At 37.2% G+C, this 25,672-nt stretch overlaps 1 protein-coding gene across 3 annotated transcripts in view; it reads left to right on the top strand.

Annotated features, from left to right (window-relative positions):
- The window catches only part of PTPRN2 (protein tyrosine phosphatase receptor type N2), a 634,777-nt gene that overhangs the window by 259,678 nt on the left and 349,427 nt on the right, over positions 1-25,672 (top strand). For all 3 annotated transcript variants that reach the window (XM_085050284.1, XM_085050285.1, XM_085050286.1), the window contains 2 exons: positions 7,948-8,034; positions 23,608-23,687. In XM_085050284.1, the coding sequence (XP_084906410.1) occupies positions 7,948-8,034; positions 23,608-23,687 (167 nt within the window). The remainder of the gene's footprint in view (positions 1-7,947; positions 8,035-23,607; positions 23,688-25,672) is intronic.

The following is a 25,672-nucleotide window of genomic DNA, read 5'->3' as shown; positions in this document are numbered from 1 at the left end:
GAATGAGTGTTGAAAAATCTTCAATATAAACATTTGGAATAAATAGAGTTGTAGGCAGGACCAACAAAATTATGTTTTTCAGATCAAAACTCAGATTAGCTCCTAAAGTACCACCACAAGAAGCCATGGATCTTTGGTGAGCCCATCCAGGCAGATCTTCTGGTAGACTTTTTTTTTTGCTAATGTGAATCTGTGGGATAAAGAATCCACAGATGAGAAATGAGAAAGAATCTTACATTTCTAACCCAACACTTAGGCCTGCAGGGCATAATCTGTGTGTAGCTCACAGTGTTTAATAAAAGTTGATTACTGAAATTAAATTCTTCAACAGGTTTCATCCATTCAGCTTCTGTTTTCAAGAGCTTTGGATATGTGTCTTGTTACCCATGTGTTTAATATCTTTTCCCTTTAAGGCACATTTCTAGGTGTAAAGCTGAAATGTGGTTATTTCAGAATTCAGAGTGAAAGCCAGAGTGCCTCATTTAGGTACCAAACTGCTGGATGCTGCATATATCCCCCAAGGATGTCATCCACTTCATTTCACATCACTGAGCTCCTTGAGAGACAGGTGCAGACATCCCACACAGGGAGGTTAGACACCTTCTTTCCTCCACTGATTAGAAGGGGCCTTTGAAGACTCCAGAAGACAGCCCAGATGCAAAGAATCTCCTGTTTCACAGAGATGTGCCAAACCAGTAGCATATTCGGGGATCCAGTGTGAATAGTGCTGCTCTGCTGACAGGCACTGTGTCTAGGATCTTCTGTCTTTCTTCTGCTTATTACTGTAGGGAGTGGAAAGTGAAGCAGGAGGTGGAAGAGACCTTGCTGAAGTTGGTCTGAGCAGTTTTAACTCCCACATCCTAAAGGAATGCTCTCTGTACCAGACATGAGAGATAACATTGTCCATCATCCTCTTGATAGCCCAGTGGTTCATCTTCAGGCCTAAAATTAGCAACAGAGAAAGATAAATAATGCCCAGAAGAGAAACTGACTCTTAACTTGCAGCACTTGGGTGTAGGGAAGGCTGCTGGTCCAAACTTAGCTTTTAATCATCTGTGTATTTTACCTTAGTAAATACTGAAAGTGGTTTTAAAGTGAACATTAGTCTAAATGAAATCTCTCCTCCCCAAAAGTCCTAGATGTTGGGTTCAAGCTCTGCTTCATTCTCTGGTTTAGATGTGTTTTAAATACTATTCAAGCTAAGCTCAAGTGTAGCCAAACTTCTGAACATTCTCCAGGGGAGACAAATGGAGTGGAGATGCCACTACACTTGAGTTTGGACATCAAAAGAGGTTGAAGTGAGTGGCATTAACCTCCCCAGAAAATACACTTACTGATACTGCTGGGAGGACTGTAGTTAAGCATTCAGGCAACTTTCAGTCTGCAGAGAAATGCCTTGCAGTTTTATTGTGGTGCTCATCACTCTTGAAAATGGGCAAACTGGCCTTCATTGCCTGAGCTCTGATTTAAGCAAATTTTAGGTGTATTGAACCCTACCTTACTTAAGATTTTACTGGGGATTAGACTGACATTTAGGTTTAAAGATGGCAATTCCCAATGTCAGGCCCATTTCTGTACTGTATATTATTCTTCATTTTTGCAGAAAATGATTCAATTGAACTAATCTGACAGGGCTGACTGGATGTCCATTATAGTGCTGCATTACAATTGCTAAACAGAGTATTGGAAGGGCACTAGGTACAGTCTGGTAAAGACAATACATAATTTGAATGACGGCGCTAAGGGAGCATTTCAGAGTTCAGTAAGTGGGTTTCCAAAGGCACTTGGCAATTGGGAGGAGGAAGAGCAAGTGAGAGCAACTGCTTGTGAGACTGACATAACCTCAGCATAACATTGAGCTACACATTGCTCTCCTTGGGCTGAGAGCAGGCTTGGCAAACGCCAGCAATCGAGCCATCTGTGTAACCGCGTCAGATTTCTCGCTACCAAAACGGTTCAATTTATGGGATTGTTTTGACAGGCATGTTGGGAAATACAGAACATATAGTTTTCATCATTATTTACTTCTGTTTTTCCTCTTGTTCCCTTTGACATTGCCCACTGGCTCAGATTAGAGTTTGAGCTCCATTTAGCTCAGCATGCAGAGCTGGCCACGCTGCCAGTGTTGGTCCCCACAGAACTCCTCCTGTGCCTTCATTTACATGTTTCCTTTTTGTTCTTTAACCAGAAGTGGAAACTTTGAGCCCTGAATGCATAAATCATAAGGTCCAGGTCAAAAATAGGCCATTATTCAAAATGTTTGTTCTCACTCATCAGATTTGTAGTTTATCCTGGGAATTTCTTGAAAACGTGGAATCCATTTGTAACGTTGTTCAGATGGCTGTAGTATGAAGCTGAGCTGGGCTTGAGATCAGCATCCAGTATTCAGAACTGCTCTTCTGTTGAAGTGGGCTAACTGGCCATTTCTGAAGCAACTCTGGTCCATAACATTCTTGCCTCATACTCTATTTGCCCACAGCAGGCTTTAGCAAGACTCCTAACTCACCAGTGAGGCAGAAGTTAACTTCACTTGGATCAGCATGCTCCACATATACTCTAAAATCAGCAGGATGTGCTCCAAAACCAGAGCCCCTCTGCTGAGAAAGTTTGGAACAAAATTTTAGGTAGGGGAATGAACGAAGTTTTTAAGTTAATTTTCAGGTTGAACAGTATTTGCTACTAGAGCATCTCCTCTTTATTTGGTAGGGAGTGATACATATAGCCAATAGTGCTGCTCTTTCTATTCCTAGATCCAGAATGGGTGCAAGTCAAATACTAACAGTCTTTTATATAGCAATACCAGGCACCTGACAAGGAAAGTTGGTGTAATTGTTTCATTTTACAGACAGGGGAATTGAGGGTCAGCAACATGTCTTGACCAGGGTAACTTCATAGACCTCTCCCAGATGAAGACACATGCTGTTCCTCATTAATAATTTGCTCTGCTACAGATATTCTCTCACTTATGTATAAAACCACTGAAGATGGATTAAAAAAAAATGGCTAGCCTTACTGCACATTTTGTAGCAGGAACTAAGGAGAAATTCACTTCATAGGATTGTTCTAAGTTGTGCCAACTTTCTGGGAGCAGATTTTAGAAATTACTTCTCATCACTGCATTTTTCTTATAAATTGAAAAGTTAAATCTTAATAGTCAATAGCAGAGGAAGATTATCATTCAGTGTTCTATTATTTAAATTACCTCTGCAAGTGGATTGTTCCTTAAAATATTTCTGTTTTCAGCTTCCTCACTAGGAGGGACCTAGACATTGGAAGATAAAATCTTATTTTCACCAGACAATCTAATTTTCTTGTATTCGGTGTCCAGTACACTTTGTGGAAACACTTTGACAATTACATAAATTTGGGCTTCCAAGTCCACTCCCGAGCATTTAAATGGATTGCACTAATTTTCAGAAGTGCTCAGCAGCTCACATTAAACTTAAGAGATATTTATTCCTGTGCTTTCATTTCAGATTAATCTCTAAATAAAACAGCTTTATAGCCTAGATCCTGGGGTGGGTTTTTTTTTTTTCTTAGTTTGTTTTGGGCGGGGTTAGTTTGTGTTAGACTAAGCTCCTGATGAAGTTACAGGGAGCTGATTGGCTCAGGATTATTTTTGGTCAACCAAATAGATCTGAATCTGATTTTTTTGGTTTTTTTTTACATGATTAAACTAGATACAGAAGTTTTCATGGTTATGTCATAATGTTAAATCATGACATCAGAGTCTTGTATTGAGCTGGGGAGTCATTTCATCTGAAGGGATAATGTAGTACCACCATATAATATTGGCTATTTTTAGCAGAGATATAAGCCATATTCTCCAGGAGGTATAATAGTGCAAGAACCATGTCCTGAAAAGTCACATCAAACAAAAGCAGTAGTGAAATATTTTGCAGATGACACTCTGAAAGACTTTAAAACTGTATCTATCTATCTTTATAAACCCCAAAGGAAATATTTACATTTTATTCTCCTTTTATTTGTTCACTGTCATTAGTGTGTTGAAGTATATTCTACCAATAATATGAGATAGAGATTGGCATCTGAGAGAGACAGAGTTCAGTAGGGTCTGAATCTGCCAACTGAAAAAATAACAGTTAGGGTAGCACTCACAGATAGAGATGGCATTAGAAGATAAAGCAATGGAAAGAAGTTCATTATACATGAATTTTATATACTTTCTGATTCTCCTTTCATCTTCCAAACGAGCTGGAGATGGAAACCTAAAAAGGACCTCAAAAGAATTATTTTAAACAGTGAGATGGATCACATTTTATTTTAGCTGCTATTATTACAGTTATCTTGAAAGAAGGTGCAAAAGAGAAATCTGCAGCAAATGGAATGAGAGCAAAGGTAGGAAAGCCAAAGTAAGCACTGTCTCAAAATCTCAGCTGGCAACATCTATATCATCTGCAAAAAGGTGCTCTGTTGTCCAGCAGTTGACTCTTCCTAAGGCCAAAATCCAGATCAAAGGTGATCAGATACCCTCAAGGCAATCAAAAAAAGTAGTGGTAAAATCAAATTATACAATCACAGAATACCCTGAGTGGGAAGGCACCCATAAGGATCACTGAAGTCCATCTCCTGCCCCTGCACAAGACACCCCAAAAATCACACCATGTGCCCAAGAGTATTGTCCAAACCCATCTGAACTCTGCCAAGAGTGCTGTGACCACTGCCCTGGGGATTCCCAGTGCCCACCAAGCAGGGCTGTTAAAGGCACTGCAGACAGCATTAGTTTTCTTGGACATAGAAGGGTTAGCCAGCCTCAGGAGAACTTGGAAAACATAATTAGCATCCATGGGAGGACATTTTGCTGCATTTGTTTTTTCCAGCTCATGCTTTGTATCTCTGAGGCCTATGTAAATTGTGATTTCTCTTTTAAGGATTCACTGTTCTGGTGTACTGAAATGCCTTATCACAGATTCCTGGAAGGAAATGCATATGAGTTGGACCTGAATTTTTCTCCAACTCTTTGGCCTTGATAGAAAAATTCAGTTGTCAGTGTTGTCTAAAGAATCTTCTTTCTACTGTTACAAATTCTGTCTGGAATATCTCACTATTTGTTCCTTATCTGAACACTTATTTTTTGTCTTTCTTGGCTTATAACACTCCCTGTTGAATTAATTCCATAGTTGTTGAATCCTCACAATTAATAGAGGAAACATATTTCTAAGAAAAACCCCACTCCCTAATACAGAAACTGAATCAAGCAGGCTGAAAACTGAGCTTAGTATGTGAAAGATCACAATTATCATCTGTTCTACAAGTAATGAGTCCTTACACTGAAGATGTGTGGGAGAGCCAAGGGCAGGAGAATATGTGGTGTTTGAAAGATTTTCTTCTGCCTTGTCCTTGTAAAAGCCTGAAATCAGATGGGTGATGTGGGTGAATGGTGCTGCTGCAAGGTAGGTCAGTTTGCTTAGCACTGTGCTGGGGGAAATGGTGTGATTCTCTCCATGTAAACAAAGTTAAAGGCAATCACTGTGCAAACCATGCAACACTGAGCAAAATGAACCACTGAACAAAAGCAAAGCATTAATTGAGTGTGGAAAATCATGGCCTGGCATTTTTAGAGAGAGGTTTTGAACATTATGCTCTCCTACAACACAGCTGTCATGGAAGTGTAATAAACAGTACTAGATTGTATCACTGTTGAGAAGTTGGAAAAATTGCATTAGAAAATATTGTGATTGTAATCATTCTTAATGAGAATCCTCAAATATGACTGTGGGACCATTAATAGTACTGGTACCAAAGAATATTGGTCGTGCAGCTTTCCTGTGCTATTATGGATGACAATTTCTTAGCCTGTCAAACTGCCTCTGAGTCTGTGAACTTTCGTGTTTGAGTTTGATATTGCACAAGAGTTACTAAGACTACTCTTGGATGCTCAAGCTTGCAAAAGAATGGCCTTCCTGCACCATTTTCTCTCCCATTTTCCCTCCAGCTTTATTGCTGGTTGGTAGCATTCAAATGCTCTGATTACATCCCCCATTTACTGCTGCTGCATTGGCTTGTTCCAGCATATCTTGTTGTTGAAGCTGGGGAATGCTTTTTCAGGGGAGGAGGGAGAGGTAAGCCAGGAGTAGGAGTTTGAGCTTTACAAGTGAGGTTCCCTTGGTAAAAAAGCAGCACCACTGTACACAGCAGCCTTTGCCTGAATCAGACTTGCCATTACAGTAAAAGCCCACTTGCTGACACCAATCATTCCCGTAAAATTTCAGTCAGTATCTTTGGGAGAAAAGATTTAATTAACACATAAACCCCAGAGTAACTATGACAATCTGCTTTCATTGTGGTGGGAAAAATCACGTTTCTATCCACTGTCAGTCCTTGAAATATAAGGGTTTTATGAATAATCTATAGTACATTTTTTTTCCTTGCACAATCAATCAGATTCTTTTGTTACTTTCACACAAGAACATTTCTGTCTTAGACATCTAGAAAAACTCTATATTTATCTGGTGCCTTGAGGGGCTACCTCTGGTTGTGTGACAGGAGGTCTCCAGAGCATTTTGGGCTAGTAGCATGAAGGGAGGCTGAGCAATTTCATCCTAACCAAGATCCACATGAGATATCCCATTATTTAAATAGAGGTGCCCTTAGGGCAGTGCATGTAGAACCCAGTGTGAGAAAAAAAAAAAAAGACTGAAAACAAAACCCCAAACCCTCAGTGTTCATTGCAGACAATAAATAAAATGGTGGCAATGATTACCGTGATGCAAAATTAGATTTAAAAACTTTAACTGTGAGGCAGAAATAATGACCTTTGAAAATAGCTTTGAAAAAAATCTTTTTTCCCCCCTTAGTCCAGTTGAAAAGATTGTGTCTAATATGACATGCTTTTTTTGACACCTTCTTTTCCTACTTATAAATACTTGAAGGAAAAAATACAGAGCCTTTTTTCCCCTGGGTTAATCTCAGCAAAGTTGTTTCTGCTTTACTGTGACATAAGTTAGATAAGCTTGTACAGTATAATTTTATGGGTTTGGGGGCTTTAAAAATTTTTGGAATAAATCTAAGATCACAATTTAGACAGAGAATGCTGTCTCTGTTGTTTTCACTGGACACTTATATCATTTTTGTGTTTTACTTTCTTGCTACTTTTTTATTTGGTTCCATAGTACTGAACAACAACTAAGCAAGGTATGATCTGTATATTAGGGATGGAATGTTCTTAATGCATCTTTAGAGTTGTATCAACTCTAATAACCTGAAATTTTTGCAAATACAAATTTTGCATCTATTTAGGTCCTTTTTAAAATAATAGAAGTCTTCTTGTGTTAGGCTTGATTGCAACCTGTTTTCTAAATTAAAAAATGTAAATGTGGCATTGACAAAGGTTAAAAAGATTTAAAGGGGGTTCTGTCAGCAGTGTATGCACACAGCAAGCTAAATCCTATGTATTGAATCAGTGTCCTCTGGACTGTGTGCTTTGCTCCATTGTTTACTTTCAAATCCTTAATAATTTTGTATCCTTTCACTGGGCAAAGATTCATTTTAAAATCTAATGAATTTAAAAATATGCTTTTCACTTGTCCATTTGATACCGAGCCTGCAATTTGACTTTCATTGTTTGTTTCCCTCCTTGTCTCGTCAATCCTTTTCTTTCTTTCTGTCCTTTTACTTTATTACATTTTTTATTGAGGACTGAGATAAACTGGTTGCTGCATCATGGGCCCATTACACTTCCTAACAATTCCATTTGCACCTTATTGTTTGTCTTATTGCTGGAAAATTCAGGTGATTCATCATGCCTGAAGAAGCACCTGATCCCAATTCCCTTGATATCACGATCACTATGTGACAGGAATACAGTTAGTGGTGGCTTTCAGACTCAAAGAGGCCAAGGTGATAACTCTTTTGGGACCTTTAGCCTCTCAAGTATTGATGAGTTCCATTTTTTTAATGCTCTGTTTTCTTGCTCCCTTTCAACAGCCCCCTGAGTGTGGAAAAGGGCTTGGAGTTAATAAAGGAAGTGGCAGATCTCCTGAAGCTGCAGATGAGTGTCTTCGATGATGTCAAGTATGTACATGGGATTTTCCCTTTTTTTGTTTTATTGCACGTCTCATTATTTTTGAATAGTTTGTCTTACAAGGAAATATCTGCTCTTTAATGTCAAAATTAAGGAGAGTGGGAAAGAGGCAAAAAAGAATATTGTGATGATCTTTGTAATAATCCCTACACACGGGTACAAATTATTTTAAGAAAATTATGAAGAATTTAATTTTTTTCTGCTTCCACAGGGAAAAGTAACATCTGTCCTAAGTGCTATAAAAATATTACCAACCTTATTTAACAGTTTCTAGGTAAGGAAAGTCTTCTGAAGGGTCATTATAGCCAGCATTGCCAGCGGGAAAAATGACATCAGAGATGGATAAGAATTTGGGTGCCTGGCTTTCAGTCTGGCACATGGCACACTGGGTCATGCTTCTTGGTCAGCTACTTATTTAACAAGTCACAGGGAGTTCAGCTGTGCTGAGCACTGGTTTTCCTCCTGTGATTCATCCTGGTGAATGCTCTGCATGTTAATCTCATGAACCAGGAGGTTATGAGCTGCCATGTCCAGTGAAGAGTTTTAGAGTGAGGATTTTCTGAAGGCATTTTGGAAGAAACATCTACTTCACCAAACTTCATCCTCTTTTTAAAAAACAGAACAGTTTGATATAAAAGTAGTTGAAAAGAAGGGTCAGCTGTGGGAGGGTTTTGACAGCTTGCTGGAAAGAAGTCATGTCTGGGCACACAGAAAATTAATGATGTCTGGGTAGCATCCAACTCCTGCCTCTGTTTCAGAAGGTTTGGGGCTACTTGCCTTGGCCCATGAGTTGGGTTAGCATCTCTCTCAGCCTCACCTGTGCTGCCATCACTTACTGTTTAATCTTCATTTACAGAATAGAATTCATTGTTTAATGCTCTGTTTTAAATCATAGACTGGTGATGTTTCATCTTTAGTGGAAGTCTTTGTCTTTGATTGAAAAAAAATTCTACCCCTTCTATTACTGCATATGTATGGAGAAATGGACTACTGGTGAGAAAATATTTTCAGAAACCTGAAAAATACCAGTCATATTTACTTTAGTTATTGAGAAGGAAAATACACCCATATTTTGTTTGTTTTGAGTAATATCTTTTGGTTGTATTTAATGAAATACATTTTTTATGAATACAGTTTTTAAATTGAAAAAAAGTTGATATTCTATTATCTTTCTTGTAAAGAGTATTTGCATCCTTGACTTTGAACACCAGCAGATGAAGTCTACTGCACATTTAAAGGAGAAATCCCATGGAACAGTTTCTCTGCTGGAATCAGTGGGTTCAGCTTCATTAACTTCATTCATTTACAGTACAAGAGCACTTTCACCTACCTTTCTAATTGTTCGTATAAAGCCTTTTGGTTATTTTTTATCATTTTATAAATCACAACAACATTGCAGTTGGTAGGCTGTAGATTTATTCTCTAATGAAAAATATCCCTCTTGTGGAATAGCCAGCTATGGTGGACCTTTCTTTTCATGTGCAGAATGAGCTGGTTATTTTAAATCTATTAATATGCAGCCACATGGCTGTACTGAAAATAATTGTTTGGTCAGTACCTTAAAAGTGTGTTATGAATTACAGTAACTCCAAACAAGACTGAGCATTCCTTCTATCCATACAATGTTTTTATCATTCTTTGCCTTTTTAAAAGATCTATAAATCTGTGCAAGGTTATCCTAGATCTCAAATTAATGAAGAATTCATCCGTAATAAATTTTCTTTGTTCAAGAGAATAAGAATGCTTTGACTCAGGTTAAACCCATGAAATACTAAAGGAATGTAGAGCTGACTGGTAGATAAAGCAGTAGTAGAAGTCTGAGAGAAAGACCTTGCCAAGAAAACAGTTAACACTTTTTGGATTTGCTGTTTTCTTGCCATTGCACCACTATCAATGGAAAACAGTATGAGTTTGAGTACTCTGGTTAGCTTCTGAGTGGCCTCATGGAGAGGAGTTTCAGGATAAACTTGATGTCATGTCATAGCCACCACTGATGTATCAAAGTGTGAGAATATGTCTCAGGAAATATGCTTTTTACTTGGGCTAAGGCATTGTGGGTGATTTATAGTATTTTATTTCACTGGCAATTAAAAGTATTCTTTTTCTTAAAGATTCATTTTTGGTAAAACTGGGGAAATTATGTAGAAAAAGCCATCAGTAAGCCTGGAGAAAGAGGATTTGTAAAAGGGATGGGAATTTGTCATACTAACCTACTTTAACTCTGACCTGAGAATTTGCTTGGTCTAAAATTCTCAATTCTCTCTTTTCCCTCCAAGAATTCCAAATAGATAGAAAGTAACAGTGTAGACTTGAATTTTTTTGGTCGTGGCAAAGCTTTCAGAATAATGACCTGTTAATGAGAATCATGGGGTTAATTTGAGAGTATACACAAAGTCATCACATCAGATAGGAATAGTGTAAGAGCTGAGCAGGAAGGGCAAGTGATGAGTCCTTTTAAAGTTCTTTAAATTCTCAGTTAAGATTTTATTGACCTTTTCTCTAAAAAAGAAAAAAAGAAAAAGGGACTGGTGCACTAATAAATTACTGCCTTTAGTTAGTTATGTTTGCAAATATCTTTCATGCTTTCCTATATTTTTAGTTTTTCCCTGTGCTTTGGAGCTATGTAAGTGAACGACTGCTTTTGCCATGGATTCCTACCTGATGCCCTGTGTTAGCTGTTGATTAGCTGGTGCCTGATAGTAATCAGCTTATTTTACTTTCTGTCTTTCCCAATCCTGCCAAATTTAACCAACAGGCTTCAGTTCCCAGGATATCACCAGGCTTGGCTTCCAGAGCATTTAGTCCATTTCTGTAGCGGATTTGTTGTCAAGTTTGCATTGACACAAACTCTGCTCTCCCTGTGAAGCAGATGAGTGGGAATAGATTTTGGGAATTCATAATTAGAAGTATTTCGATGTCGAAAAAAAGATCCAACATGTTAGTTGTCACTTTTGGATACAGCCTGAATCTTTATGGAAGTAATAGTTATGCTTAATATGTTTTGTTAATGGTTATGTAGCTGTCAAATAAATTCCATTATTTCTTATTACATCATTAGAGACCATTAAAAGGATATTAGCATGCTGATGTAATTATGCAAGCAGACGTAAAATGACTATAGTTATGATTTTATAATCTAATTATGGGTGTCCACTGCCCCTGGTGATTGATTGTTGGACTGGTATCAGGGATTGAAGTCAGATGGGTACCAATGTTAGCAGGGGATTTGTATCTTTTTTTTTTTTTTAAATATGACTTTGCAATTTGCAACATTGGCCTTGTTCATCTAACTGCAGTTATTCACAGCATGACACTTTATCAAGAAACATCCAAATACAATCAAATCTCTAAGCTCAACTTTGAAGATAGGAAAGGACACAAAGTTAATAGTCAAAGCCATTGATTAGAGCATAGATAACTTGTTTGGTTTCTGATGAGAATACAAATAATTTCTGAATTTTTATTTAATGTTCTCATATTTGGGGTATTTACTGACAACATTGCTCAGTGGGAGTTTCAGCTCTGACCTTAGTTAAATACCTTTGCATGGAAAGAAAAGATATTATTCTGATTTCATAGTATTTCAGACCTCATATCCTACCATTCTCAGCCTCCAGTTAAGAGTGAGATTTTCAGCTGAATATTACATTCTCTCTAGACTGATATGATTTTCCCAATTGCCATTGAAGATCTTTCCCTCTAGGTGTCTTTTTTCCCCATTTTGTTCTGCTTTACTTTCCTCCACGCATTTATCTTAATGGCAGTTTTCTCATTTTTGCCTTCTCATATACCTAAACTTAGTACTCAAAGAACTGAACTTTCAGAAGATGTGCTAACTTGACCAACATTTCCATTTTCATATATAATTTTTCAGTGAAAAACCTGTGGCAGAGCACTCTGTATTCTTTCCATAAAATTACATTAATCCCAATCTGCTCCTCTTGTTTTGAAGTGTAACAATTCACTATATAAGCATATAATCTACATATATAATATTGAGAGTGAGCAGGACACTTAGGCTAAATTTCAAATGTTAATATAAATAGATTTTTTTTAAAGTTGAAAAGGCTGATTCTGATTATCTAATATAATGTCCTGGATTGCAAAGCCATGACATTTAACCAGGATTCCTCTATCATGAATGGTTGGTTGGATCTATATTGTACATCCAAAGCTAAGCTAAGACACCAAATCCCTCATTTTTCAGAGTGTAAAGCTGCAGCACCCAGGATTCAGCTTGGTTTTTCAGCTTTCACCTCCCAGTGCTCCTTACCCACACTGTGACTGCAGGTGCATTCAGTGTTTACTCGAATAGTTTATTATATGAAAAATGAAAAATTCAGCTTAACTGAAGGTATGCAAAAAAACTTTATGAAGACTTCAGCTGAAAGATACCTTTCAAGCTTTGGAGAAGACACAGCAATGTGATTTGAGGTTTTGAAAAGAAAGTACTATAAATTCAAAGTAATTACTAGTTTCAAAATTTAACTAAATTTGGCTTATAAGGAAAATGATTTTATTTTGGTGATAAGAATAAACAAAAAATTTACTTTGAACTGGACTCAAGTAATTTTTTTGTTTTGTTCTGTTGAGGTGACCAATCTTTTATGATAGATTCCTGAAATATTGAATCACATCTATGTATTTTTCTACAGCCATCTGTTTTATTTCATAAGCAGAAAAGAAATCCTCAATTAGTAAATAGCTCTTCAAAGTTTTATTTTATTTTCATGCTTTTTTTAATTTTCATTTTCAGTGCATGACTTCAGGTTTTATTTAGCATGCATTATTCAAATTCTGCTTTGAGGTCAGAAACCCCATTTCCTTCTTTTTTGGTTTGGATTTTTTTTCCTATGGTCCTCTTCACTACACTATCAAAATGCTTGGCAAACATGAATTGATATATTTAACTCATATGATGTATGGGGTTTAATTAGGACCATCCAGAGCTGGAGTTATGCATAGAAAGATTAGTATCAAAGCATTTACCAGCACAAGGTGTCCAGAGTGATGTCTCACTGCACAGCTTACTCAGCCTCTTCTGAAAAGAGCTTCACTGACTGAGACTGAGATCCCATTGGCTTCAGTCTCCTGAGCTCTCAATTACCTGAGCATTCTGCAGTCCCAGCAGTCAGCTCTCCATTTAGACAATGCTATTTGGCCTATAAAATAAAGAAATTAATTCCTGAAATTATTTGTCCTCAAATGAATTGAGTCTGAGTCTGAATCTAAAGTGGATGATACCAGCAGAATTTAAAGTAATAGTAGGACCTTTAAATCTTCCTTATGTCTTATTTGCAACATACCTCCTGAAGTCTGATAAAATTGAAATTAGGGCCTCTGAAAATATTGATCTTCTCTACTACTTGACCACCATTCATCTTTGGATTTCAAGGATCCAACTGAAAAATTGTTTTTTTTAAGAAAGGCTGCATTTCTGTATCTGAAGTCAAGATTGATTTTCCTTATTATACAGTAGTATGTCCATAGTGTTAATCATGGTTTTGTAATAGTTTTGCGTAAACAGTAATTTTAACAAATTAATTTGGAAGGCTTATCATGAGGACAGTTAGAAGCCCATTCTTTTCATACTTCCGATCTCTGTTTCCAAGTTCTGGGGTTAGAGATATTTTGCACTTCCTTTTCAAAGAACAAGCCTTACACAAGCAAACATTACCTGTCATTATCCCTGCTCTTAGGAAGAGCTGGAACGGTTGGGCTGGAATAAATACAATTTGAAAAGCCAGCCAACCATCCCAGTGAAAAGAACTTGAACTGAGGAAGATATCTGAAAATCAAACCAAGTGGTGAAAGTTTGGAGAAGCTTAAAACACATTCAGATTTGAAGTGTTGGGCAGGCAGAGTGGTGAGGGGAGCTCCCAGCCTCACCTGTGATAAACATGTGCATTGGCTGTAGTGTCCTAATCATGCACTATAGGTTTGGTTCATTGTTTGTCATGTTGTTTTTGTAACACCTGAAAAAATCAATCAAGCAGTTAATCATATTCAGCCATCCAGAACCTAAACACTGGAACAATACTTGGTATTTCCACTCCATCGTGCTGATGGGTTATGACATGTGGTGTTTGCATGCTCTAAATGGGAACAACTCAGGGAATTATTGAAGGCAGGACAGTGGGAGGGAGGATTTTTAACCACCAAGCAGTGGTGGGACAGGTAGCACAGGGTCTTGTTAGGTTTGTATTTGCAAAGTTCCCTCCTACTGCACAGACTCTCCATGATGCCATGCTCCCTGATTTGGTGTGATTATTCTTTTCTCATGTTGTATGTTGAACATCTGTGGATTAATATTCTTGCAAAGTTGGTTTTTTCCTCCAGATTGGCAGATTCTGGATTCTGCCGTCTATGTAATTTAGATTTACTGAGAGGAATATTCAACAGCTCATCCTGATCTTCTTAAGATGCTGTAATATAAACTAGAAATAGATACAATTTTTATTTCCATCCCATTTATTGTCCAGAAATTAAGCAAGATTTTTATTTCAGTTTGAACTGTATTACGCTTAGTCTCAATAAAAAGATACACCTTTCAAGAAAGTTGAGCAGTATTTGTCATCTGCTCTCTGTTTTTAGATAGCAAACCAACAGACTATGGTTATTTGACATAACCTTGTTTAAAGTGTTATAAAAGCATAAATCAGAAATAATGGAACCCCTTTTATTCAAACTTGACTTCTCCCACAGATTTAATGAGTCTGGGAAACAAATTATCAGAAAAATGTATTGCTGTAACTCATTGCATGCAGGCATTATAAGAAATTACATTGTGTTTTCTGGTACATATTGTCTTATTTGACAACTAATTTATAATATAAAGATACATCAATTTTTAAAGGAATGATGAAAAAGAAAAGAAAATAAGGTGGAAATTTCAACTATGCATTTCCTTACTTAAAAATGAGTGATTTCAGAACCTTAGCATTACATTAGTCTTGTGGCTTTTCCCCCTGAGGTACAATACATTTTGTGTTCTTTTCTTAAATGAATGTGCATATAACCAAGATAATTTTGCCTTCTCCACTGTAACTTTCCTGCTAGAAAAATATAAAAATCATTAAAATAACAGAAAGGATTTTGGCCTGCAGCATTTTCTGAATTCTAGGTGACAAAACAGAAAGACCATACAAATCTAAGGAGGTTCTTACAAGTAATATGTATGGTGCTTGGCTTTCCATTACAACATTTCGTCTTATTAAAACAGAGAATTTTCACCTTTGTAATCACAAGCAGAATGAATCCACTATTATTGATACATTTCCATGAACTCACAGGGCCCTGCTCAAGAGAGGACTTTTACAGAGAAGTGAACTTCTGAAGTTTATCCATCTTTTAACTTCATTTTTCTCTACTACTCATCTCTCTGTGTGACTGAGAATGCCATCATATTCCTTTTTTAATAAAATCAAAGTTCATAGCATTATAGGGTAGGCAGGATATGCTCCTTTCTTTCAAGTAAGTCATGGAGTGTGTGCCATTGCATTTCATTTATATAACATTTCACATATTATTAACAGGTAATAATTTCCATTCTACAGATGGGTAAATTGAAACTCAAGGCAGTTTGCTTCATTTTCCCTAAAATGGTACAGAACTTGGTGACAGATATGAGAATAGAGACAGAGAACTGTGATTCTCACTCTTGAACTAAAGCTTCATCCACAAATAGAATTACTAATATTAGAAATGAAAAGAGATTATCATGTAGCGATTTGTTTGAAAGAATAACCCCTTAGACAAAAAATAATTCTTGTATTTCTTCTGTGACTGTCTTGATCCTCCTGCCCTTGGCTACCCAATTCTCCTACAAGTACAAACACACTTTTTTTTTCCTCTTTCTGTGACCTGAATGGTTGGATTTCATGAGCATTACAGACCTGCTGACCCAGCCAAAAAAGATGAATTGTTCTTTTGCATTTCTTTTGCAATCTAGCCAGTAAGTATTACATAAAAAGGTCAATAAGTTGCATCACAACTTATGTGGATGGGTTTGTATTCCTTAGGAGCCATAAAGACAGTCAGAGCAAATACACGTCTCTAGGTGCAACTGAAAAAGCCCAATAAATTCCACTTGCAGTGCCTCCTTAGCCAAGGAAATATCTCTACCTCGTAGCTGGCAGGGGAACCTAAAGAACAAATCTTCTCCTTGGTCATCTCAGAGCTAAAGGAGAAGCCAACAGGTCCTTGAGAGGACAAGCAGGAGAGCTCTGGCTGTAGCACTCAGAATTTGGTGACCTTTTGAACTGAAGCTGTAGCAAAGTTTGGGGTTTTTTGTCATTCATTGTGCTACTAATACTGATATAAGAAACTTGTGTCCTATGTGGATCCCATCAAAGCTCTGAGCATTCTGAACCTGTACCTCTGTGACAATCCTGACATGTGAGTCATACTCCCCATTAGGGATTAAAAGTCACTTGTGCAAACAGAGCAAAAGGTGTCTGTCATCCCAGCAGACAAATTTTACACCTGCTTTCCACCAACTCCATAACAACACAGGTGTGCAGAGGGTGAGTAGGGTTGAGGCCAGTAAAATGCATTGAAGGTTTACTGGGTGAAAATTAAAAATATCTGCTGTTCGTAGATATAAAGGTATGAAGGAGGAGAATGGAAATATAAGTAGAATACTTTTTTTTTCGTAATTACACAAATTTTATCCTTTAGCTTAATCCATGGGGAGTGAAAGAAAAATCACTGTACATTTAAGAAGCTTTTTGAGACCATTTTCTAACCCTTGTAGGGTCCGAGCACTTCTTTTACTGTACAAAATTGCGGCACTTGTATGGTTTGTTCTTTTAAATACTGTAATTAAGAGCCTTATTTGCATGGCAGGCAAAGCTGGCAACTTTCATGTACTCAGTGTGGTGAAAATGTCAAGTTTCATGGCTTGTGACAGATTAATAGAAAAATTATTTTAAAACTCTGCAAATTATTCATAGATATTGAGTAATCATCAAAAGTTGCATTTTGATAAGAATAAAAATAGGACAAACTGAGTGTAGCATCAATCTCTAAATTAAGCGTTGTCTCTTCTTTAAATCGTTTAAATTGTAGGCTTAGCAAAATAATCTTCACCTCAGATGAAGCAAGTTGTAAAATCTTTAAAATACTCTTTCATCATCTTTTGCAATGTAAATTAGGATCAGTGTACTTAGCACAATTTTGATGCATATAGATTAAATGATTAATGTAAAATTAATGATCAATGTAAAATAATTAAAATTCCATCTTTTAGTATCAGAGACCCACCAGACACAGACTGCTGTTATTGGAAAGCATCCCTTTCTGGACCAGTCATCCCTTTTCTGTGGCTTCACCCTGGAAATTATTCTAATGACAGCAGTGTGTCAGGCAGAATGCATTTCATTATTTGAACTCCTTGTCGTGGCCTCTTCTCTCCCCATGACATGAAGCTCCCTGCACTCCTCAGCACTTCTCATTTCTGGGGCAGAAAAGGCCACGACAAGGTGTCCAAGGACTCACCTGACTGATGAAGTGTGTAGCTTGCACAAGTAAACCTGAGCTGCACCATCAAGTCCAGACCTAACTTTTGTTTCCATGTAGTTACATTTGCAAGATGTGATTGCTCTGGAATTGTCAGGCTTTCTAATCTTTGTGGTCTATCTGATACACCTCCCAGCCACCTGGTGAAAACCCCTCTAGTGAAATTCAGGTGGTGATAGGAAATCAGCCACTGCCTGGTGAGCACTGCAATTAGTGTCTTCTCCTTAGTAGGGATTTTGCTTTTCCATCTTTAGCACCTGGCCATTGTCAGACTCCAGGTGTAATGGCAGTACAACCAGTCTTTAATTTCTCTCTCCCTGCTGTGTTTAGTGCAGGACCACTTCTTTAGATAAAGGTGCAAACTGTTCATGCTTAGTGTATATGAAGGAGATAAATATGAATAGATAATATATTATTTGCTGTATGCAGGGTGTTCTGGAGCACTGTGCATCATTCTGCATGTTGAGAGTTTCCTGAGAAGGGCTGAAAAAGCTCAATTTGCTAAAACAGAAAAAGATTTTTTGAATTGATCACTGGCTGTGTGTACATACCTGTCAATAGGAATGTGAGAATACATACAGCTCTACATTGATATTTCTCCAGTCCAGGTGCAAAGTGAAGCAAATCTTTGAACAGTAAAGATATTAAAGAGTGAGAGATGTGTGCCTTTTTAGTATTAAGTCTGAGTGATGATCAATAATTCTCTACTCAACAGTTCAGGGTTGTTATTTTGTAGTAGGCCAGCACAACACATCCTTTGCAAGCTTCCCTGAATCTTTGAAGCTCAGTCAGGTAGCTGCTCATGTCATGTAAATACAGTATGATGCAATGAGTGACAAAATAATTTCTGGTCAACAGTTCTGGTCAAAAATGTTGGTGAAACTTGAATCAACTGATTTAGAGCTACTCTGAGTATTGGAAGGAGAGCAAAATAGCCAGTGTATGCTTCTTAATCCATTCATATATTGTGTGTCAATGTCCAGCTGCAATTTTCTGCCTTTGCTTTCTTCTGTAAATCATGTTGTAGAAACACACTGTAGTACAAAAATGCCTCTGCTAATCGTGTGCTTTTCCCCATTAATTTGATTTGACATAAGTATGTTTTTATACCCCTAAATATAATATATAAAACATTTACAGCCGCATGACCATCTTAATTTTTCCAAAATGGAGAAGGTGAAAAGGAGGCTTCAGTGCAATATAAACAATGGACATAAGCTTTGAATTCCTAAACACAGAAAGCACAGAAATGTGTACACATTGCAAGTCATTAGTTCAAGCCCACCAAACGTTTCCTGAGACAATTACCTTCGCTGCTATAAAATTTGCTTTGCGCAGTTCTCTGGAGCGTTACTAATTGCTTTTCTTAACCTCCAGAGATTAAAGGATTTTGAAATGAACATATAGACAAGTAGTGACTTTAATTTCAAATCTAAGCTTTATTAAGGCAAGCTCTGTTTTATAAAATAGGGTCATTAAGAGAATGTTTCATACTGGAAATAGCCAATCCTAACCTCCTCATCTTCCTCCAGCCTTGAGAAATTGCACTCTGCCTGTATCTTAGAAATGAGATGCCACCTCGAATCATTTCCATCTGGCATCAGCTCTATGTCTCATCTTCAAGAGTACACAGCCCCATGTTGGCACTTGTTTCTCAGATCCTTTTCCACTAGGGGGTATGATAGACTGTGACTGCATCTCGCAGGGAGCCTGCGGTGTGATGCTGCAATACTGGAATACACGCACACGAGGGAGAGGAGCAGGCATGCAAAGCTTGCTACATAATTTATGGAGATTTAAATCCTGTCATTCATAAATATAATTATAACCCACGGCTCGAAAGTGATATGGACCTTGCCATATTGATCACGCTCCAGCTCTGTTTATTTAGATCATTCATTTGTTGACAGGGAAAATAGAAGAAGAATGCTGTTAGTCGTAAAACAATTAACGAAAGGAAATACTTCTATTTTACACAAAGAATATTCTTTGTTTCTGTGTGTGTTGTGCCCCCTCCCACCTTCAGATGGGAAATATAAACCCAAGGGGAGGGGATATTATTAAATCAGCAATCAACCTTCAAGTCATTTTGGTATAAACACTGTAATTATTTCATCTCTAGTAAACAGAATAAAAGACAACAGCACGTAAGGGTGACAATTTGCAATATGCCTTGAATGTCTTTGTTAAAAAAAACCTTACTATGACTGAAAGCAACATTACTGAAAGTAAAAAAAAAACAAAGGCAAAAGTTATGACAGCCAACAGGGTGGGTAATTAGTCAGTAAATTTGGAGTGATAAATTTAGCAGGTCATTGCAACAGACATTACATTTTGTGTGGAGAGAAGTCACTATTTATTAGCCTTGAAGCTGGAATTGCTTACCTTTATTCAAAAAACATCATAACAAAGCATGAGAAAAAGGTGATAAATTTGATTAAAATTGTATGGTCCCGATGCCTTCTAAAATTCACAATCTTCTCTTAAGTGACTAAAAGTTCTTTTGTGTCAGAAAAAATTACTACAAATTTACCTGGGGCTAATTGTAGTACCACGCAACGCAGGGGAGAGATAGACAGAAAATATTTTATTTTATTTAACATTTTTAACTTTAGTTGCCGCAGAGGTGTTTGAGACGTGGGTGAGGTTTCAGCCTGGACATTGTGGTTTCCATGTGAGTGTTTTCCCTGCCCAGCTGGGTGAGGTGCCAGCCAGGAGTGATGCTCCTCTGCTCCCCCAGCCCCTCCCTTATCTGAGGGAATGGTTTGTTTGCAATTCATAAACAAATGGGTGCACATCAGTGAGCCCCTGCATTTAGAGCAATGCAAAGACAATTGCCACTAATGGTAGCCAGCCTTCAGAGGGTCTGACAGCAGCACAGAAATGCAGCTTCATCTACCTGACTTAAAGGTCCTGGTTAGGAGCTATCAGGGTTGCATTTTATACATCTTGGAACCTTTTTTTTAAGCTGGCTGACCTCTTGTTAAAAAGTCTATTAAAAATATTCTGCAGTCAAATAATTACTGGTTTTGTTTAAATGTTCTCATCCAACACGTAATGAACAGTGAGGAATTCCCTAAAGGGCATCTTTTGTTATTGAAATGTTTATTTACTGAGTGCTCTTGCCAGAAGCCCCCCATGAGAAAAATCTCATTTTATGAGCTCCTGAAGCAGTCAGTTCCCAAAACATCAAGCAGAAATGCAATTTTGACCAAGTAATCTCAAGGTCTTTTGTTTGCTTTTAAATAAACGAAATGCCAATGTGCAAAAAGTTGTGACAAAAGCTGCTTTATTTTCTGTATCTTGCAAATATTCCTAGTGAAGCCAAGCTGATGTGGTGCTCAGGTGATTGCTTACATGCAAGAATTCAATTGCTGCAGTAGAGGAAAACAATATCCCACAGAGCAACATATGAGTGGGTGTTTAAAATTATTCTGAGGTTTTTTTTCTTTCCTGCAAAAGGATGGGTTTACCCAGGATCATCCCACTTGCATAAGGAATTTTTTATCTCGCCCTGTTTTTTGTTCTTGTTTTCCTTGAGCAGTGAGGAGGAATGACAGTGGTAACACTTATGTGGGCATGACTTGGATCTTCCCTGATTTTCCAGGTGGAGTCAGTAGAGAATGGTGGGATGGTTGCTGACAGCCTTCACTCCGTGGCAATCCCTGTCTCTCACTGCCTGGGCTGGGTCACCAAAATGATCCAGTTTTAATCTATATTATTTTAGCGATGCCAGGAAGTGCAAGGATGCAGGGAGTGGGGCAGGGCAGGACAAGTGGGAAGAAGTGGGGAGTGGCTGAGAGATAAAAGCAAAACTTTCAGGTGAGGGAAGAAGGGCAGGAAACTTTTTATGTCTTTGCTGATAGAGCCGAAGTTTAACCACATTGTGGCTGAAATTTTGTATTGGTACCAGGTTCCCAGCTATAATGGACTGTGCAGTGAAGATCTGGGGGGAATATCTAAATTTGGGTTTTCTTTCCCCCCATCTTTGTCAGGCAAGATTTGCATACTGGGGTGCTGCCTACTTTTATTTAAAGCAGACTGCTGATGGCATTTTAAATACCTGAGCAGCCAGAGAGGAATCAGCATTTCCTTAGGCTGGCAACATGGAAAGAAAGACAGTGCAAGATTAGTTAGTGTTTGGTATCCTGAAACAGGTGCATTTTATGGTTGATTATCCCAGGGTTAGTGACAGAATGGGAGAATAGTCTGGATTTTTGTTTTTATTTTTTTTATTTCAAATAAAAGTGCTTTGCAACTGTTGAGTAATCTACAATACTAATATGATGTTGACAAATGTTTTATAATTGCGTAGCATTATTAAAACTGTTTGACCACTAGAGACCAGGCTTTTAGAGTGTCCTTTAGCAATAAAATCCCTGTTTTCTTTTTCTCCCCTTCCCCTAAGAGTACCTAGAGAAAAATGATTGATTAATGGCAGTTCCTGTTAACTCCAGAATAAAACGTGTGCAGTGCATGCTTTGCTAGTAAAAGATGAAAGGAGATTTCTTATTCTTATTCTTACTCTGATTCCCTTTGTGACCTCAAAGCAAAGTCTTATAGTTAATAAAAGGATTTTTCTGCCTGAAATGGAAAAAGTTTAAAGGTATTTCTGTCTAGGATATATGTGATGCAATTAAGAACACTTCATTAAGTGCTCTCCATTCTATGATTGTAAGAGATGAACATGTTACTAAAAGAATATCTTAATACTTCATTTCAAGCCCTGCAACAAAATATTTTTCAAGTTATTTCTTTTATGCAGCAATTTTTTCAGATTTCATTCTCTCCTAAGCCACAGCTGTAGGAAGTCAAAGCCTGTTACATTTACAGTCCCAGCCCATGTACTTCACCTTTTAAGCAGGGTTGTTCTTCATAGTATAAATGTAATTCTTTTACCTGATAATACAAATTGAAAAAACCTTAGGAACTTCCATAATACGTAATATGAAAATAAACTTCTATAAAATAGTGCTAATTTTTGTTTTTCTTGAGACCCCTACACTCTTCATGGTAAATTCTTGAGACCCTATGTTCTTCTCCTCTGTACATTTTTGCATTATAATTTATATATCTCTTGTTCCCCAGAATTTTTTTTTCAAAAATACATTCACTGTATGTTTATGTGTATTTTTCTTATGTCTTTTGTAGATAAGTACTTAAGCATAATTTTAAGGACATCACACAATTTCTTCTTTTCTTTCATCAGATGTGCATGTAGGATATTTATTGGGATGGATGGAGAATGAACGCAGCATTTCTTACAAAATCTTAAAATCTTAAAAAAAGATTTACTTTTCTTTAAAATTGCTCAATGATATTTTTTGGTGAAACCCTGAGCACATTGCCACTCTGCATCTGGGTAATCAGTACCTTCCTCTGTAAATGTCTTACAGATTTTAGTGCCATGAAGGACCATCAGGCTACATCCAGAAAGGTCCCCACAGAGTCAAATCATTTCCCCTCAAAAATTGTTCAGAGAGGTGATTATCTCTGTTGTTAAATGAGAAATATTTTGTGGTATCTTTCTGGTCAAAACCAGCTGTTGGATCAGATATGCCCAGAATGTTTCCTCCACACATATTATTGCAGAGCATGATCAAGATAAATATTCTGAGTTTCTGTATTGTTCCTCTCCTCTGACTCACAGTTGTGTCAATAGGACTGAGGTTGTATTTGTGTTAGGCATACCAAATGTGAAAATACATATAATCTTCTTTCGATGCTGAATTCCAGTGATCTATGCTGTACTTGAGTGAATTACAGTTCCAGTGCCTCCATTTTGCCATCTTCATAATAAGAATAGTATTTACAGGAGTGTTCTGAAGTTTAGTTAATGTCATTGAAATTCTTTCAGACGGGCACAAGATGCACACAGGAAACCACAAGAGGTATAAAAATGTATGCAAATGTAGCTAATGAAGCAAAAGGAAGAGGGCTAAATGGTGTCTTAATAGGTTCTCTTTAAAAACCTATTTTGATAAGGAATATTATGCCATGTCTCTTGATTATGAATCTTACATTTTTTTAATAATCTCTTTCAGTGTGCTGGGACCAGCTGTGACCTTCAGAGTGCACTCAAACCTCCGAAACATTTCCACTGCAGATGTTGCCAAAGAAGCAGGTAAGTCCTTGTCCTCCTTTCCTAAACTCTGACCATCCACATGTCTGTTTAGCAGTGCAGACAGCACAGACACATCCTGTTCCCCCAGAAGACTGACATTTAAAGGGGGAGACAGTTGAGAGGTGAGTGCCACATGAAAAACTGAAGTTTAACATCTTTGAGTCAATTAAAACTGTTTGAGACTTCCTTGTTTATCACAAAAATTAGAGACTTGTAGTCAAGTTCCATCATGGCGAAAAACTCATCAGTGTTGTCACAAACTCATAAAAACACATTACTAATTTGTAAAAGAGGATGTAATACATTCACTTTTCTGATACCTTTTTCAGGGAAAAAAATTTTACTACATCTTAGTCTCAATTTCTGGAACAAAAGAATGGTAGAAATATACCTTTGCTGCTGTGCTGTTTGGACAATTTCAATGACAAGTTAATCTTGGGAGTAAAGGTTGTGTTTCTAGAATTAAACTGCTTCTGAATAAGTACCACTGTTCTAAGGACTCTATTGGCTCCTTTTCAGCTTGGCTATTAACTGTATTACAAAGTTGTTGACTGCAAGATATAATTTCTGTGAAGTATCTGCATTGATAACTGATTTGCTTCCAAATTACCCAATTGATAGGCTTTGAAAATCACAAGTAAACGAGTTGCAATATTGCTTGAAAACAGAAACTAGAAAAGCTCACATCAATAAACCCTGGGAACCCCAAACTGTCCATTAACTTCTCATTTTGCTTCACCATGGATGAATTTAGTTATAGAAAGATCTGGGGTAGTTCCCATGCCAGAACTTTGCTTTGCAGGGCCCCTTTGCATTGGAAAAAGGTCTTGTTAACTGGTGATTAGAGAGTATCAAGGGTTTATCAGGTCAAAAAGCCCTGGATGTGTACTTTAAAAATGAGGAAATTACAATAAATACTGAATTATGTGAGTCCTGAATGTGTGTTTTTCACGGGAAAAGTAAAATGCCTTTTTTATAACAATGCCCTCCCTGTCCTGTAAAGTTTTTTAATCTCTCTGAAGGGATCAACAAATATGATGCTGTTGGTAGTGCCTGACTGGATTGCTGGAGGCTTTTGACAAGGTCTTCCCAGAAGATTTTAAGAAAACTAACAGCTTCTTAGAATGTGGAATATTGAACAGAGAAATGGTGAATCACTAACTGGTTAGCAGGCAAGAAACAGAGATTAGGAATAAAGTATTAGTTTTCTAAAAGACAGCACAAAAAGTGGAAGGATCTCTGCTGGGACTGTGGAATTCAACATAGTTAGAAGTGAATTAGAAAAAAAAAGGATAAGGATGAGGAGAAATCCTGCTAATAATACTGAATTATTCACAGTATTAAAGGTGAAAGTTGATCTTACAAATGTATAAAGCTGAGTGAATGGACTCAAAATGGCAGATGAATTTCATTGTAAATTACTGTAAAAAAATTTCATATGGAGAAAAAATAGCTTTGCATACAAAGTTGTGGGTCTAAGTAGTAATGGAGTTAGGGTAGTAATAGGTAATTTGGTGAAAATGACAGTTCAGTCTCCATTATCAGTTGAACAAGGAAATGTTTTTAAGAATTATTTGGAAAGGAATAGAAAACAGAATAATATCATTTGTTCTTCCATAAATCTATCTTTTGCCTGTGTTTAAATACCACATATAGTACTGCTTCTCATACTTCAAAGAGATTGGAAATTCTGGTTGAAATGGAAAGATTCAGAAAAATGCAGAAGGCATAACTGTAAAAAGTAGTGCAGGAAGGCTGGAATATTTATTCTAGAGAAGAAAAAAAGATGAGTATGGTATGAGAAAGGTCTGTCAACTCAAGAGAGTCTAGAGCTGTGCAGTGAATGTGGACAGGACTGTGCAATTGCTTTTGCAATGCAAGAACAGATGAAACTGGCAGAAGGCAGGTTGAAAATAAATCCAAATGCAGTTTATAGCTTCACCAGTTGTGGATAATGAAGCTTACATGTGCTGTAAAGTTTACAT

The sequence above is a fragment of the Lichenostomus cassidix genome, chromosome 2 (genome assembly GCF_008360975.1).
Source record: "Lichenostomus cassidix isolate B80296 chromosome 2, HeHo_3.0, whole genome shotgun sequence".
NCBI lineage: Eukaryota > Metazoa > Chordata > Aves > Passeriformes > Meliphagidae > Lichenostomus > Lichenostomus cassidix.
Note: the sequence above shows the minus strand (reverse complement) of the source record. Positions and strands in the feature narration are given on the sequence as shown.